Consider the following 13,519-nt stretch of genomic DNA (forward strand, 5'->3'; position numbering starts at 1 on the left):
CAAATCACTACAGAGCCTTGTGAGAAATGACAAACATGTCCATACCATTAGGTCACATCACTACCTTTCATCTGAGTGAGAAAAACAAAAGTAGGGCAACTCACACTGACACGCCTTTCCAGCTGTCACCCTCCTCAACGCTGGGATCAGCTGCCGTTTCAGGTACGGTTGTGTCACAGATACGGCACAGCGTGAACACCTTCCTATACACACACCCTCACACACGCGCTCGCGTCTTTACGCAAACCTCACCCCGATGACCTCATCCTGTAAAAAACAGCAGATTTCACCGCTGACCCGCTGGAAAAAAGGAGCAGCATGAATCCAGTCCACTCTGTCTCTCATTATCTGCTGCCCGTGCGTCAGTCTCTCTGCAGCCAGAGAAGAATACCTGTGTTCCCTTTGAAGTCCAAGTCTGGCTACAGTAAATTGTTAGCGTGCCTGGAACCCGGCTTCAGACCCTCAGGACAGCCCTCGGCTCTTACAACGCAGCCATTACCCGTCAGGTGCCTCTCGTACGAGCTAACAAGGACTGTTACGCCCGGCCGTAGCACCATCGATGTTTGTTTTCCGAGCCGGTGCGAGATGGGCGGACGTGTGAGTGTATGGGTTGACGTGGGCCTGTAACAATGGTGTGCCAGAGACAGGGAAAGAGCGGCAGAGCACCTCAGACTAAATAGCCAACATTCCTTTAAAAGGAAGAGAAGGTAGCCTTTGGGCTGCAGTCAAGTCTGCACTTGTAAAATGGGTAGATAGAGAGAGAGAGAGAGGGAGGGAGAGAGAGAGAGAGAGAGAGAGAGAGAGAGAGATGACAAGAGTGGTGTTCCTCTAGTCTAGCACAGTGAAACAGGAAGTGGCAGGGCCTGCTTCATATGGGGCCTCTGGGGTGCAGCGGGCGGCCGCCTGGGAACACGTCACAATCACTCAAACCGTCATCTGAAACTGCAGCACGGACGCCGTGGAGACGTCTGCAGCCACGCTCACACTTTGTTAGTCGGCTGATTACTTAGGCAGGAGTGAAACTTCAAAAATAAGACAAACAGGCCCGGCAACTGGCAGAGCAGTTGTTGTTCTTTCAGACTGCAGAGTGACTAATGAAAACATGACAGAATATTGGCAAACACAGCGCGCACACACACGATCTGGGTATTCCAGCTTTAGTTCTGGTTGACGACTACAAGTCAGTTAACGAACGTGCAAGAGATGCAATCGCGTGTGTTCCTGCTCTGCCCTCCGCTTCATAAAGGCAAAAGGCATCATGGGTAAATCAATGACATGCAGACACTAATTATTGAACATTGTTTGCACTGAACTCCTCCGTCCCTCTATATTTAGGGCTGTGTGATGAGTGGGAAGAGGGGGGGGGGGGGGGGAGAGAGAGAGAGAGAGAGAGAGAGAGAGAGAGAGAGAGAGAGAGAGAGAGAGAGAGAGAGAGAGAGAGAGAGATCAGCCTTCATGTAGCCTCCTTTCATGTAGGATAGAAACAATGTCGGCCATAAATAAGGAGATCGACAGTAAACAAAAGCATTCAGACGTCATTATTGCTTCACCTGCGTCTGAGAACAACAAACAAAACAACTGCAGGAGAGAAATACAAGCAGCTTTCTGTTCAATAAATGTCATTTTGGGAGGAAGAAAGGGAGATAAAATGCAAATGCTCGTCACTAAACTAAGTGAAGTGCCACAGACGCTGAGGGAGTCTGCTGCTTTGGCACAGAGGTGAAGAATGTCGGGAACATGTGAGGAAAACACGCGGTGAAACTCTGCTGACTCTCCGTTTAAGTTCATACACGAGTAAAACTCTTTGTTGTTGTTGTTGTTGTTTTGGTGTGATGAGCGGAATATGGCTCAGTTTTAGAGAAGAAGCTCGTATCGCCTGTATTCTGTCTCCGTGTGAGGAGGCTCGGCTGCAGCGGGACCAAAATCCGTTCTCTCTCTACCTCTCTCTCTCTCGCTCTCTCTCTCGACAAAACTCTAAACAACTCTGACGACCTTTTCCACCCGCAAAAAAGACACAAACGTCGCCGTGTGTGAGACCCCCGCGACGGCAGCTTCCGTGGCTATTAAGGCGTTAAACGGTGACACTTACCCGCAGATAGAGTCAGAACGACGGGCGAAGCGTCTAACACGGTTTCCTGCTCCAAAGTTGCCGTGTGTCAGAGGAGAAAAAACACATTGTACGCGGAAGTAGCATACACGTCCCAAAGAAACCAGAGGCAGACTAACAGACAGCGAATAAATACCAAATATTCTCTAAATACTCAAACTAATAATATAAAAATACTTAAAAACTAGTTATAGCGTAGTTTTTTGTTTAATTGGGTCTTCCTGTCAAATAATATGAGGCCAAAAACGTCTAAACTGATTGTTTCCGCACTGTGTTACACAGTAACTGGTCCCCCCAGCTAACACCGCTGAATACAAGCGGCGTAATATTTACTTTATGCATTTGATATGTTTTGTTTAAATTCTAACATCACATATACGTTATAAAATATGCATACTTGCCTTATATGCATATATAGACAAGAGGGTCAATCCACAGATAGTTTTTCATACACTTAAAAAAGTTCACAGTCTCGGTACACTTGATCCATCACTGTTTATTTATTGCATGATTATTTTATCTTCTATATCTTTTATTTTTAATAGAATCTCATTAATGCAGCGCTAAGATACAAAGATCATGACCCTTCTTCAGACCCGATGTTGAGTTTATATTTATGCTTTAAACTCTTCGTCATATGCTACGGTCCAATACTAAAAAATATTCAGTTAAATCTTAATGGCAGTTGAAGTGTTTGTTAAATCTGCATTCATATACAAATTTCGCCAAAATACGTTCACCTTTTGTTATAATTGAGTCACGACCTGCTACAATCTCACTGTGTAATACATCTTATCTTAATTGTACTTTGTTATCGTTTCTTTGAGTCTATTTGATTTAATACATAAATTGCACCTACAGCTATAAAGCCTGTCTGTAGATCATATTTACCAACCCAATATCAGAATGGTGTGTTTGCCCTGAAACCAAAGCAAATGTTTGCGAAGTTCTTCGCTCAAATGAAACTTGGACCCTGGCTGGGTGACTTGTTGCTTCACTGCGCTACCCTGTGGACAGATGGTGACATAACACCTGCCTCATTCGACTATGGGCCTTGAAATTTCAAGCTGGACTCCTTATTAACCAAAATAGCCAATAACTGTTCTACATAATCACTATCAATTAAGAAACCATAAACCTTACTCAACCCATACTCAAGCCAGCTATACATCTGATAAAATTAAAGCGTTATTTACACGATGCATTACTGTTTGAGTATTAACCTCAAAATTTACTGTCATCTGCATTAACACTATCATTATTACTATTATTATTAGTAGTACTAGTGGCAGTAATAGTATTGATATAATATGTTATATAAGCCTATCTTAATTAATGGCGCTCGTATGTAGTTATTCTTTCACTTATCATCTCTATGTTATATATATTTTTACAATAATCAAAAGAAATCTATATATATACAAGTTTTATTTAGGTTATGTATTTTAATTATTCTTAATATGTTAACACTTCATTGTGACACTGTTTCTGTCAGGTATACTAATGATAACATGAGTTTTAGAACCATAATCAGTCATGTTGTGATTATTCAGTTATTGTGAGGGCAGGTTGTTTCAACTGGAGTCAATTTCTCCTTAATAAGATAATATGAGACTTTGCAGGTCATTCATTTCCAGGAATCACCAGGATTTACTCGCACAAATGTAAAAATCATTGCAGTGTGAATCCACAAATCTAAGCCTCTGAATATCATCATGACTGGGTTTGTTCAATATCAAAAAGGAAGTCTTTGTGTTTTGGTCTAAACTTAACAGGATCAATACAAAGCAACCAAGAATCAAATTCAGCAATTATAAGCAGTTATGTAATTGTGTAATTTTTTTTGTGTCCTACTATTTTTTTAATGGATTGTCCAATAATTAAGTTTATCTTTGGCAGGTGTTATAATAATTTTTCAGTCTTAATGGTTTGAACATTTGAGTAAATATGGAATGGAAAAGTTGCCATTGATTTCAGACATTATGACAGAAATGCTCACTGCTCACTCACACAATGAATTGATTGAACACACTCACCATCAACAACAGTCCACTATTCAGAATAATGTTTATTGCTTTTGAAGATAGTTATCTTTTTCTTCTTTTTTGCACTTTCCATTTTCCTCTTTACAGTAAAACAAAGAGAAGTGACAGGTAAAACCACTGCATTGTCATTTTGGATGTGTACACACACATACACACACAAAGGAAATCGTATTTACAGCTGTTAGTGTGCTCCACGCGGAGATGACTGGAGGCCTTTCCTGTAGCAACTCAACAAACATAGAGCTTTACATTAACTTTACAATAGAGCTTTCACAACAAATCGTACACCGCCACTGTTCGACAAACCATAAAAGGCTATAAAGGCTATGAAGCTGTACAAGATGGGCGAGTGTTCACTCTGTGCTGATAAACAGGACTGCAGGGAGGAGGCTCGCTGGTCATTAGTTGGAGATAGAGCAATGTCCAAGCAAACCAATAGCGCTGCTGCAGGACAAAAATCATTGATTGCAAAATAATTAAAACAGGTTTTAGAAGGAGGGTTTAAAAAGAAAATGCAAAAACCAATATTATTCACATTTGACTAATTACAGTACAGTTAGTGAAAGCTAACTATAAAATTAAGTCTACCGGCATGTTTTACACCCAAAGGGTTTGTACAGAGGGCAGAAATGACCAAAGGGCACAATTAACTGGAGCGGAGAGAAAAACGGACACAATTCCCAGCGTGGAACTCTGTTATAGAAAAACATTTTCAGAGTGCAGATCTGCTTTTCATCATTTAAACTTTGATACACCGAGGCTTACAATTTTTCCAACATGTTTACATATTGAATTAAATCACGACAATACAGCAAAATCTTATTACAGGGACTAATAATTAAATGTAATATACACCATAATAAAATATATACACAGAAATATTCATACAAATTGAGGATGGCTCCGGCTCCCACTGCTCTCTTTCTCTGTCCCTTATGGAAAATATGCAGGAAATACTTGAACCACAAGACAAAATGAATATTTACAGACTAGCACAGGTAACATCAGAGATATGGGTTCACCATTCTAATTAAACTGCAAGAAACAAGATCATATGGAAGTATAACTGTGTAGAATTCCCTTAGGAGCTTAAGTGTCACCAACAGAATAAAAAAAGATGCGATTCCATTCAAAGTCAAGCAAAGAGTGAAAGCACCACTAGGTGGCAATACCTGACTATATCTCAAAAGTACTGATTATATCTTGTCTAAATCACAAGAATTACAGGACAAACCTGTGAAATTGGATCGATTTGACCATTATTTGTTGTGTTAGTATTCTGTTGTGTTAGTACAGGGATGTTGTTTCTAAATGTTTGTCAAAGCGTTGTAATTTACCACGTCACTGCCTTCTATCACAGCTCGGCCGCAGACCCCAAAGTACTGCTGGCAACGCGGAGAACAAGTCTGCAAACCATAAAGCCGTAGTTTTGGTGTGAAACATCAAAGCAGGAAAGACAAGTTGGTGGTGCGAAAACACTAAAGACTGTACGGTAGGTACGTAAATATATGCTGAGATGGACGAGTCAGTGTCGCAGTGGACTAAAGTCAGAAACACAAGAAAAGGAAAGAAAGAGTGCAGCACGTTACTGTCGGGAGAGATCTCAAAGTTGATAATAAAAAGCAGAATATTGCCTCCGAGAGATGGAAGGAGAGAAAAAGAGGGGATTCCAGAGAGCAGAACGACAAGATGGTGGACACACGAGAAGTTATTAGCTGTGTATCATTTTAAGAGTCTCTGTCTCTCTGTGTCTTTCGTGCAGACTGATGGAAGGAGAGAGCGACGGAGGGAGGGATGGAGGTGGAGGGGTGGGGGGCATCAGGCTCTTCAGGGGATGAGGGGACACGGGGGGAGGCGCGGAGGAGACGGGAGGGAGCGCACTTCCTTTCTTTCCTTCCAGCAGGATCTGTGAGCGGTTTGCCAGGCCGGAATCCTTCCTGACACCAAACTCCTGCTCGTCCGAACTGCAGTCGCTCAAATCTGTGATCTCCAGGTCCGAGTCCGACTCCGGGTCTTGTTTCACGCCTCCTCTCCGCTCTGAGGGGCTCTGCTGGCCTGTACCCGTCCCGACTCCCAGTCCCAGTCCCACTCCCGCCAGTCCCAGACTCAGGCCCATGCTGGGAGGATTGGCCTCCGCCCTCTCCCCGTTGCCTAAGTCTGTCCGGCCGATGGTCAGGCCCCCCGGGTAGGGCGGCAGGCACAGTCTGATGGGCTGACCACCCGCCGTGCTGTTTGTCCCGCCGGTTTGCCCCGCCGCTCCCCTCTCGCCCCCGCCCGGCTCCCCCGGGGGAAGCAGGGAGGAGAAAGGATGAGGCAGCTGAGAGAGGCTGCTCTGTAAAGGGTTGGGGTAAAACTGGGAGGGGTAGAGGGAGCCAGGGGGCAGTTTGGGGCAGTTATTGAGAGAGAAGGCCCCTGGGAGGTAGGGGTTGAAGCCCCAGGGGTAGTCAAAGGGTGGGTTACGAGGGTACGGGCCCAGCAGGGACGGGGGTTTGGTGTAGCACGGAGCACCTATAGGACACAGAAGAAGAACCAGAGATGGAGGTTAGCTCTCAGAAGAGGCCAAAGGTTTCTTGACATACAACATCCAAGAATGTTTACTAATTATGCTGAGCGGTATTAGCAAGTCTAATCAGAGCCACGGGGGCCAAACTCTGGCACCAAAACCTGATGGTTCATTTATGCATGCCAGGACTGCTTATGTGTGTGTGTGTGTGTGTGTGTGTGTGTGTGTGCTCACACTCCAGCCTGGTGCAAACCAGATGTGAAGACAGAGATCCACGTTTGTACGCAGAAACAGATGGTGTTTATTCTTGTATTTTGGATAAGGGAAAGTTTGAGACTTTCAGCGACTGTTCTGAATACATCAAGGAGCGTCGACTGAAATGTTGCATATGATTCCAACGCTGACGTGACTGAGAGAAGGGAGATTTATAAAACGTCCATGTCTTGTTCCTCGCAAATGAAATCCCAGGCGGTGTTTGAGTTTCTGGTGAGCCTCGAATCATCACAGAAAAACGGGATCAACTTGAGGAGACGCTGGAATCCAATTTTAATGAACTAACAAAAGCTTTGCCTCTCCACCTGCTGTTCTTCCTTCCAACTGACAACCAACTCAAACATCCTCTCCTCTCTCCCTCTGTCTCCCCCTCCACGCTTCTCGGTCTCACTCGCCCCCCCCCCCCCCTCTCTCTTTTCCACTCTGTTATTTACTATGCAGGGCTAATTTGACAGTGGTGAAGTCTCTGCGTGCTGGGCCAGGAGTAGCTGGCAGACACATGAATATTGAATCAGTCAGGCAGGCCTCACTTGCTTATGAAAACACAGTAATGGGTGCCCACAGGCCACAAACTGAAGCCTGCACCCTCAATTAGGGCCTTCCTGCCTGGGAAGGGATTAGGACAGCGGGGACACATGGGAGGCAGAGGAGGGTGAGAAGGGAAGAAGGGGGGAAAAGGACCTGAGGACAAACAAAACGGGAGGGGGGCAGGTTGTGTGATCTGACGCGAGTGTGTGAGTACGTGCACATCTGTTTACACACTACCTCTGTGGCTGTTGGGAGCGAGCAGACACACACTTGCACACTGCTCATGTGCGTAAAGGGGGCGCGCAAAACACAAACAAAGGCAGATCCGCACACACACGCTAACGTACGGGAATTTGGTTGATGAAATATAATTATAAGCTGAATTAGAGGAAGACTAATAACACTCGGCTCGGGCTTGACTTCTTCTTCTTCTTCTTCTTCTTTCTCAGCCTCCAGTGTCCGACTCAGTGTAGCGGCTGCTGATATGCATAATTCACAGGCTAACCTGGCCTCTCTCACCTCCAGCACCGCCTGACTGCAGGCTGTAATGGGACAAACATCTCTCGTATTTCCTTTAACAATAAATGCTCACACCTCCTATATCCTTATTCTTCTCCCTGCTCTCCTCCTCTTCCCCGTCTTCTCATCCTTTTGTTTAAGCTTCTTTCTCTCCAGGTGCAAACCTATACATGCTGCGTTCTCCTTCTATACGCGCTCCCCGTTTCCCTCACAACTACTTCCACCCCGATTCTAATTTGTCTCCTCCTGCTTCTCCGCTCGTCCTCCTCGTAAACCTGCCGTCTGTCCGTCATCTCACCTGAGCTGAGGAAGGGGAAGGAGTCCAGTCTCAGCTTGTCTCCCTCCGGCCCCGGTGCTGCGGTTCCTCGATCAAACAGGGAAGTTCCTCTGCCTGAGTCTGGCAAACGAGGAAACAGGGACTGTATGGCCTGAGAGAGACGGGACGGCGGAGAAAAGAGAATAAAAAGATGAGTTCATGTCATATATAAAGAAAATACTTTCCAAATACAAGCACGTGCGAGTTTGCCTGCCAAACTCTGCCTGCTGGTGCGATGGAAGTGTGTGAAGCGGCGGCAGTAGCACCCTGTAGAGAGTGATGCAAACAGTGACACAAACGCAGCAAGGATGGGGACGCGGGAGGACGCAGAGGCTCAGAGACTTTAAGGGAGGAAGAGTTAAGAGTCAAACGGAGGCGGGCGATTAAGAATGTGGCTACAAAGGATAAATGATGAGGGAAGAGAGGGATTGTGGGACACTTTGTGGCTGCAGGGGCTGAGGAGGAGGGGGGGGGGAACACGGGGGCAAACAGGACGTCAAGTGTCTTTGTATCGCCGCCGTGTGTGTGAGGAGATGTTTTAAAGTAAGGACAAAGGTGAGGTGAAGTAAATGGAACAGCTGAACCTGAGGAATCAGGAGGACAATGGGGGAGGGAGGGGGGGGATTTATTTTGTACCCCCCCCTCCCCTCCCCCCTTGTAGGACTTTGGATCAATAGTATCTGTCACCTCACCGGGGCCCCAAGTTTTGAAAGGCGAGACTGTAGTCCCGAGCTGCGAGATCTGCGTCGCTGCTTAACAAACCGCATTAATGACCCCGCCATTGATCTGATCTGACGCGACCCCTTTGCTTTCCATTTCTTTCATTTTTCAATCGATGACACATGGATACGCCAGCGGAGACGGGGATGAGAGGAGGCGAGGATAACGTCTCCTTTGTTTTAAGGACAAGTTAAAACCGTCCCTCCCCCCCCTCCCCTCCTCTCCTCCGTCTCCTTCAGTCTCTCTCCTTATCCCCATCGTCAGGGTGACACAAGCCAAGGCGGGTGATTTACTTGTGCTGTGCTCGTGTGTTGACTTTGTGCAACACTACGATATGAAAAGTAACACTTCGAGATCCTATCCTAGCTGCCAGGGGAAGTCGTAAGATTATTTCCAAACTGAATTAGGACAGTTTTTTTCACGCTTATCTCTGTAAAAAAATTCCACAATCTCCCAGGGCAAATAATAAGTGAAATCTATTCTATGACAATAACTATTAGAGACGGTGAATAAAAGATTGTTCATTATGTGACACTGGATTGCGGGAAAGTGTCGGTTCAACCAATAAAGAAATGGAATCCCAGGGTTTAATTTAAGATTCAGTATGCAGATAATTGAACTGTGTGCGACTCTACATCATTCATTTCTATGTTTTTATTCTACATTGTGTGTTAATCCCTACGTTAATCCCTCCATCCTCGCCTTCTTACCTCTGGGGTGCATTCCGGCGCGGCGGAGCCTCCGTGTAAGTGATTCTGGGCCAGGAAGAAGGGGGAGTTGGCCATGTCCAGGATGGGATAGTTCACCAGCACCACCTTACTGAAGTTAAACTTGTAGGTGAAACGCTTCCCTTTGGTTTTGTGCAATATGCGCTTGTTGTAGTAATATCTGCCAAGGAGAAGACATCAAGGAGAGGAGCAGGAGGTGAGGGGATAAAGGGAAAAGGGAAATGAAAAGGAAAAGGAAAAGAGGAGGGAAGGATTATTGTAATGCTTACATCAAGGTTTTGTGTTTTATCACCAACACAAAAGTAAACAACACCAGACCTGCAGGGCCGGAGTTATGCTGATTTCCCACTGTTTTTATTCCTCTCCTCCACAAATCAATTCATGTCTGCTACCTTAATTCAATATAATATGGTTCTATAAAGCAAATGATATTCCTCTGTTAACAAGTCAAGAAGCTGGATCTCTACAGATCAGCCTGTGAGAGTCAGACGCTGTGTAGCTGCGACAAAAAGGAACATTTAATTCATGACACGACAACAGATCACACACACACAGGAGCAGAAGCACACACGCTGCTGCTTTGATCAGGTCAGCACAAATGACAATAACAAATCATTCTTAAATAAATTGAAACTTATCATAAAATATGAAAACATTGCATTTGTACAATGACGAATCTTATTTAATTGCAATCTATGGGAAGTTCTAGTAAATAAATTGAATGCAATCTGTCAATAACTCATGAATGTGAATGTTGAAGGGAAAATGATTTACTGAACAATGTTGTTTGCTTTCATGCTGATTCTAAATTTGAAGCATCAGTTCCAGCACAGACACATGAAATCCAGCCTGCGAGCAGTGTGTATACAAGTGTGTACACAAGCGTGTATAAGTGTGTGTATACGTGTGCGTATACGTGTGTTTATACGAGTGTGTATACGGCAACGACAAGCTGCTGCCGTTTCCGGCAGCGGAGCGCATTTAAGAAGAGGTGGGAAAATAACGGGAGTCTCCATGGTAACGACCTCAGGTGTCTCCTGCTGGGCATGTCAAACCGTCAACATGCCAGTTTCCTGTGCCACCCACTGAGGTGCCACAATCTGCAGCCTGATGGGATGCCAGGTTGTTCAACAGAAAAGCCATCTGGATCAGGTAAGGAGCTACAGAACGTGTGTGTGTGTGTGTGTGTATGTGTGTGTGTGTGTGTGTGTGTGTGTGTGTGTGTGTGTGTGTGTGTGTGTGTGTGTGTGTGTGTGTGTGTGTGTGTGTGTGTGTGTATAAAGGTGGGGAGCCACCAATGAGAAGCTGCAAATTGAAATCTGTTCGGATTTGTTATTTATTATCACCAGATAGAACTTTTAATGTTGGATATCATTACCCTCTGTGCTCAAAATTCTTAGTTTCAAATCCCAGTGTGTGAGAATTACACCCCCCTCCTCAGCATTAAATATCGGTAACCACGCGCTTCATTATGCAAACATACCATATCAACAAACGCAGCAGCATGTATCAGCATGTATCCACAGTGGCTGGGCCCCAGTGCAATGATGTGTACGTGTTTTGCTTTGCGTGGCAATTGTGCCGTGGCTCTTAATTGAGCAATTAAGTGAGGCTAATTAAGAAGGCTAATTGTGGCCCCAGCCAATTCATAACAATTAGACCCTGACGACAGCCCCCATTAACAAGAGGCCAAAAGAAAACGGCGGGAGGAAGGAGGGGGGGGGCGAGTCTGAGTAGAGTCATTTGCATAAAAAACAGGAGCATGGTTGGGTGGGTAGGTGGGGGGTCTGGAGTCTAAAATCTATTCTTTTAATCACTTTCTGCAAGTTTGGTGCCGAGGAGTTCTTCTACGCTGCATTCCGAGCAATTTTCACATGGAGGCTTTAATTTTGAAATCTGTATTGAATTTCTTATTCGGCGGGCTCAACGGTGAACTTTCCATGAGGATGTCCACAGATAAGGAGGAATTGAGAATATCGACATTCCAGAGGAAAACCCTCATCTTTATCGCTCCATTTTTTACAAACACAGAGAAGTGAGACGTAAGAGCAGAGCCGCTTCAGCCGCAGTCAATTTATGTAAAAGCGGCGGAGGGATAAACGTCCAGATTTTGGCGATACCGCCCAAATTATTGCCCGGCCTTCACGTCGCAGGTGTTGTCTGATAACAAAGAGTCACACACACGCAGTACATATTTCCTGTCATACCTCAGCGCCCTGCTCAGCTTGTCATAGTTCATGTGCGGTTTGCATTTCCTGATCCCCCACAGCTTGGCAACCTCGTCTGGGTCCTTGATGACGAACTCCCCGTAGTCTCCCTGCCAGGCGATCACACCCTGGTACTCCTCTTTCTGCAGCAGCTCCAGGATGAAGTGCCACAGCTGGATCTGCCTGGAGCCCGGGCTGGACTCGGGCTTGTAGGCCCAGTCTGGGAAGGCGAACCCTGCAAAGAGGGAGCAGTGGGAGGGGGGGTGCAGGAAGAGGACGGGGTTAAGGTGCGATGTTTGTCCCGCTGCTTGCCGGGGGGAGGGGGGGGGGGGGGGGGGTTGACTGTCTGGATGACTGATGAGTGATGGAGGTGAGGGATGATGTGTTTAATATCACAGCACACGCCTGGAGCAATGTTAGTCTCCACTAATGCCCTCTAACCTCAACAGATTGGTCAGTGGGATGATGACAGCTGGATGGATGGTGCTCAGGCTCCCACTCTTTAGGCTGACTACATGTACATCACACGTATAGAATTAAGCAGCTTTTCTCACCGTCGATTGCCGCACTTACTACACTCACACAGAAACGCTGAACGCGTAACGCCAATCAAGAAGCCAGACATTCCGTTCAGCAACATGTGTGTCTGAATGATTGTGATTTAGATGAAGTTCCTTTTCTTTTGATTAATGAATAAATGGGTTTGGATGTGTCACGGCGTGGAGACTGACCTGGGGTCCACAGGGCGGGCACCGGGGGGAGCAGCAGGTCACTGACGCAGTTACAGTCCATGCCGCCACAGCACCTGAAACAAAGCACACGAGTGGAAGAGAAGGTGAGGTGAGCCGCGATTGCTTCACCCTTTGCAGTGAGTTCAGGATGAAGAAGAGGTTTCAGAGAGGTTTCACTATCAAACCAATAGGCCGGGCCGAGTGAGAGGCAAAGTTCAAGAGCGCAAACTTTGTACCGAACTGCGGTTTGTTTGGGGGGGAAAAATGAGTGAAAGTGAAAGTGGAGGCGTTGCATAAGGGTCTGAGGCTGCAGCGCGAGTTGAAAAACGTACCTTAAATCAATGTGAAATACGGCAGGGTTATGTTTTATATGTCTTTGGTGGAGATAAGGTGTTTGATGGATATAACACTGTGTGTCCACTGGAGGACGGGGGATGATGCAACACGGTGGACATCCCCACAGTACATTTACCAGCAGATCACATTAAACAGACTCCAGAAAAACAAGTTGAAGAGGTAAAATTGGCCTTTTCGCTGTTCAATAAAGTTTATGTGAGGAGAACTTTAAAATGAAGAACACTCAAATTTAAATATTTCTTAAACAATGTGAAAGGAATGAATGGAAATTTGAATACTAAATGGTCAGTGAATATGTGTCAATTAAGATGATGAAGATACTGAAAAACATAAATCAATTATTAAGTATCTCATTTAACGATTTCAAGTGGCAGTTAATGTTTTTATTATCATTATCTGGTAGCGATAAGCTGATAATGGGGAAATATTTTGTTAAAACTCTAATTATTACCCATTATTACCTGCTACACCTGCTAAGTGCAACA

The 13,519-nt window shown here is 45.3% G+C and overlaps 2 protein-coding genes across 9 annotated transcripts in view; both read right to left on the bottom strand.

The window, feature by feature from the left end:
• Positions 1-2,365, bottom strand: part of arhgef1 (Rho guanine nucleotide exchange factor (GEF) 1) — a 29,745-nt gene extending 27,380 nt beyond the window's left edge. For 5 of the 8 annotated variants that reach the window (XM_076152555.1, XM_076152551.1, XM_076152554.1 and 2 more), the window contains exon 1: positions 2,090-2,363. The gene's annotated coding sequence lies outside the window, so the exon portion shown is untranslated. Of the gene's footprint in view, positions 1-104; positions 713-2,089 lie in introns of those variants that run through there. The other 3 variants (XM_076152553.1, XM_076152558.1, XM_076152557.1) reach the window with 3 other exon arrangements.
• A 3,498-nt stretch (positions 2,366-5,863) lies between these two features.
• On the bottom strand, positions 5,864-12,738 carry erfl1 (Ets2 repressor factor like 1). Its single transcript, XM_076152768.1, has 5 exons — positions 12,678-12,738; positions 11,947-12,181; positions 9,722-9,899; positions 8,274-8,403; positions 5,864-6,660 (listed from the first exon to the last, which is right to left on the bottom strand). The coding sequence occupies exons 1-5, from the start codon at positions 12,736-12,738 to the stop codon at positions 5,864-5,866; spliced, it is 1,401 nt and encodes a 466-aa protein (XP_076008883.1).
• Between the last annotated feature and the right edge of the window lie 781 nt (positions 12,739-13,519).

This window comes from Genypterus blacodes, unplaced genomic scaffold (genome assembly GCF_046128005.1).
Source record: "Genypterus blacodes isolate CSIRO-AG114 ecotype Tasmania unplaced genomic scaffold, CSIRO-AGI_Gbla_v1 ptg000057l_1, whole genome shotgun sequence".
In the NCBI taxonomy this organism is placed as follows: domain Eukaryota; kingdom Metazoa; phylum Chordata; class Actinopteri; order Ophidiiformes; family Ophidiidae; genus Genypterus; species Genypterus blacodes.

Coding starts and splice junctions, on each gene's coding strand:
- erfl1 (XM_076152768.1), bottom strand. CDS start 12,738: ATGGACTGTAACTGCGTCAGTGACCTGCTGCTCCCCCCGGTGCCCGCC. Junction 12,182..12,677: donor GCCCGCCCTGTGGACCCCAG/GTCAGTCTCCAC, acceptor CCCTCTTTGCAG/GGTTCGCCTTCCCAGACTGG. Junction 6,661..8,273: donor CTTCCCCTTCCTCAGCTCAG/GTGAGATGACGG, acceptor TGTGTCCTATAG/GTGCTCCGTGCTACACCAAA.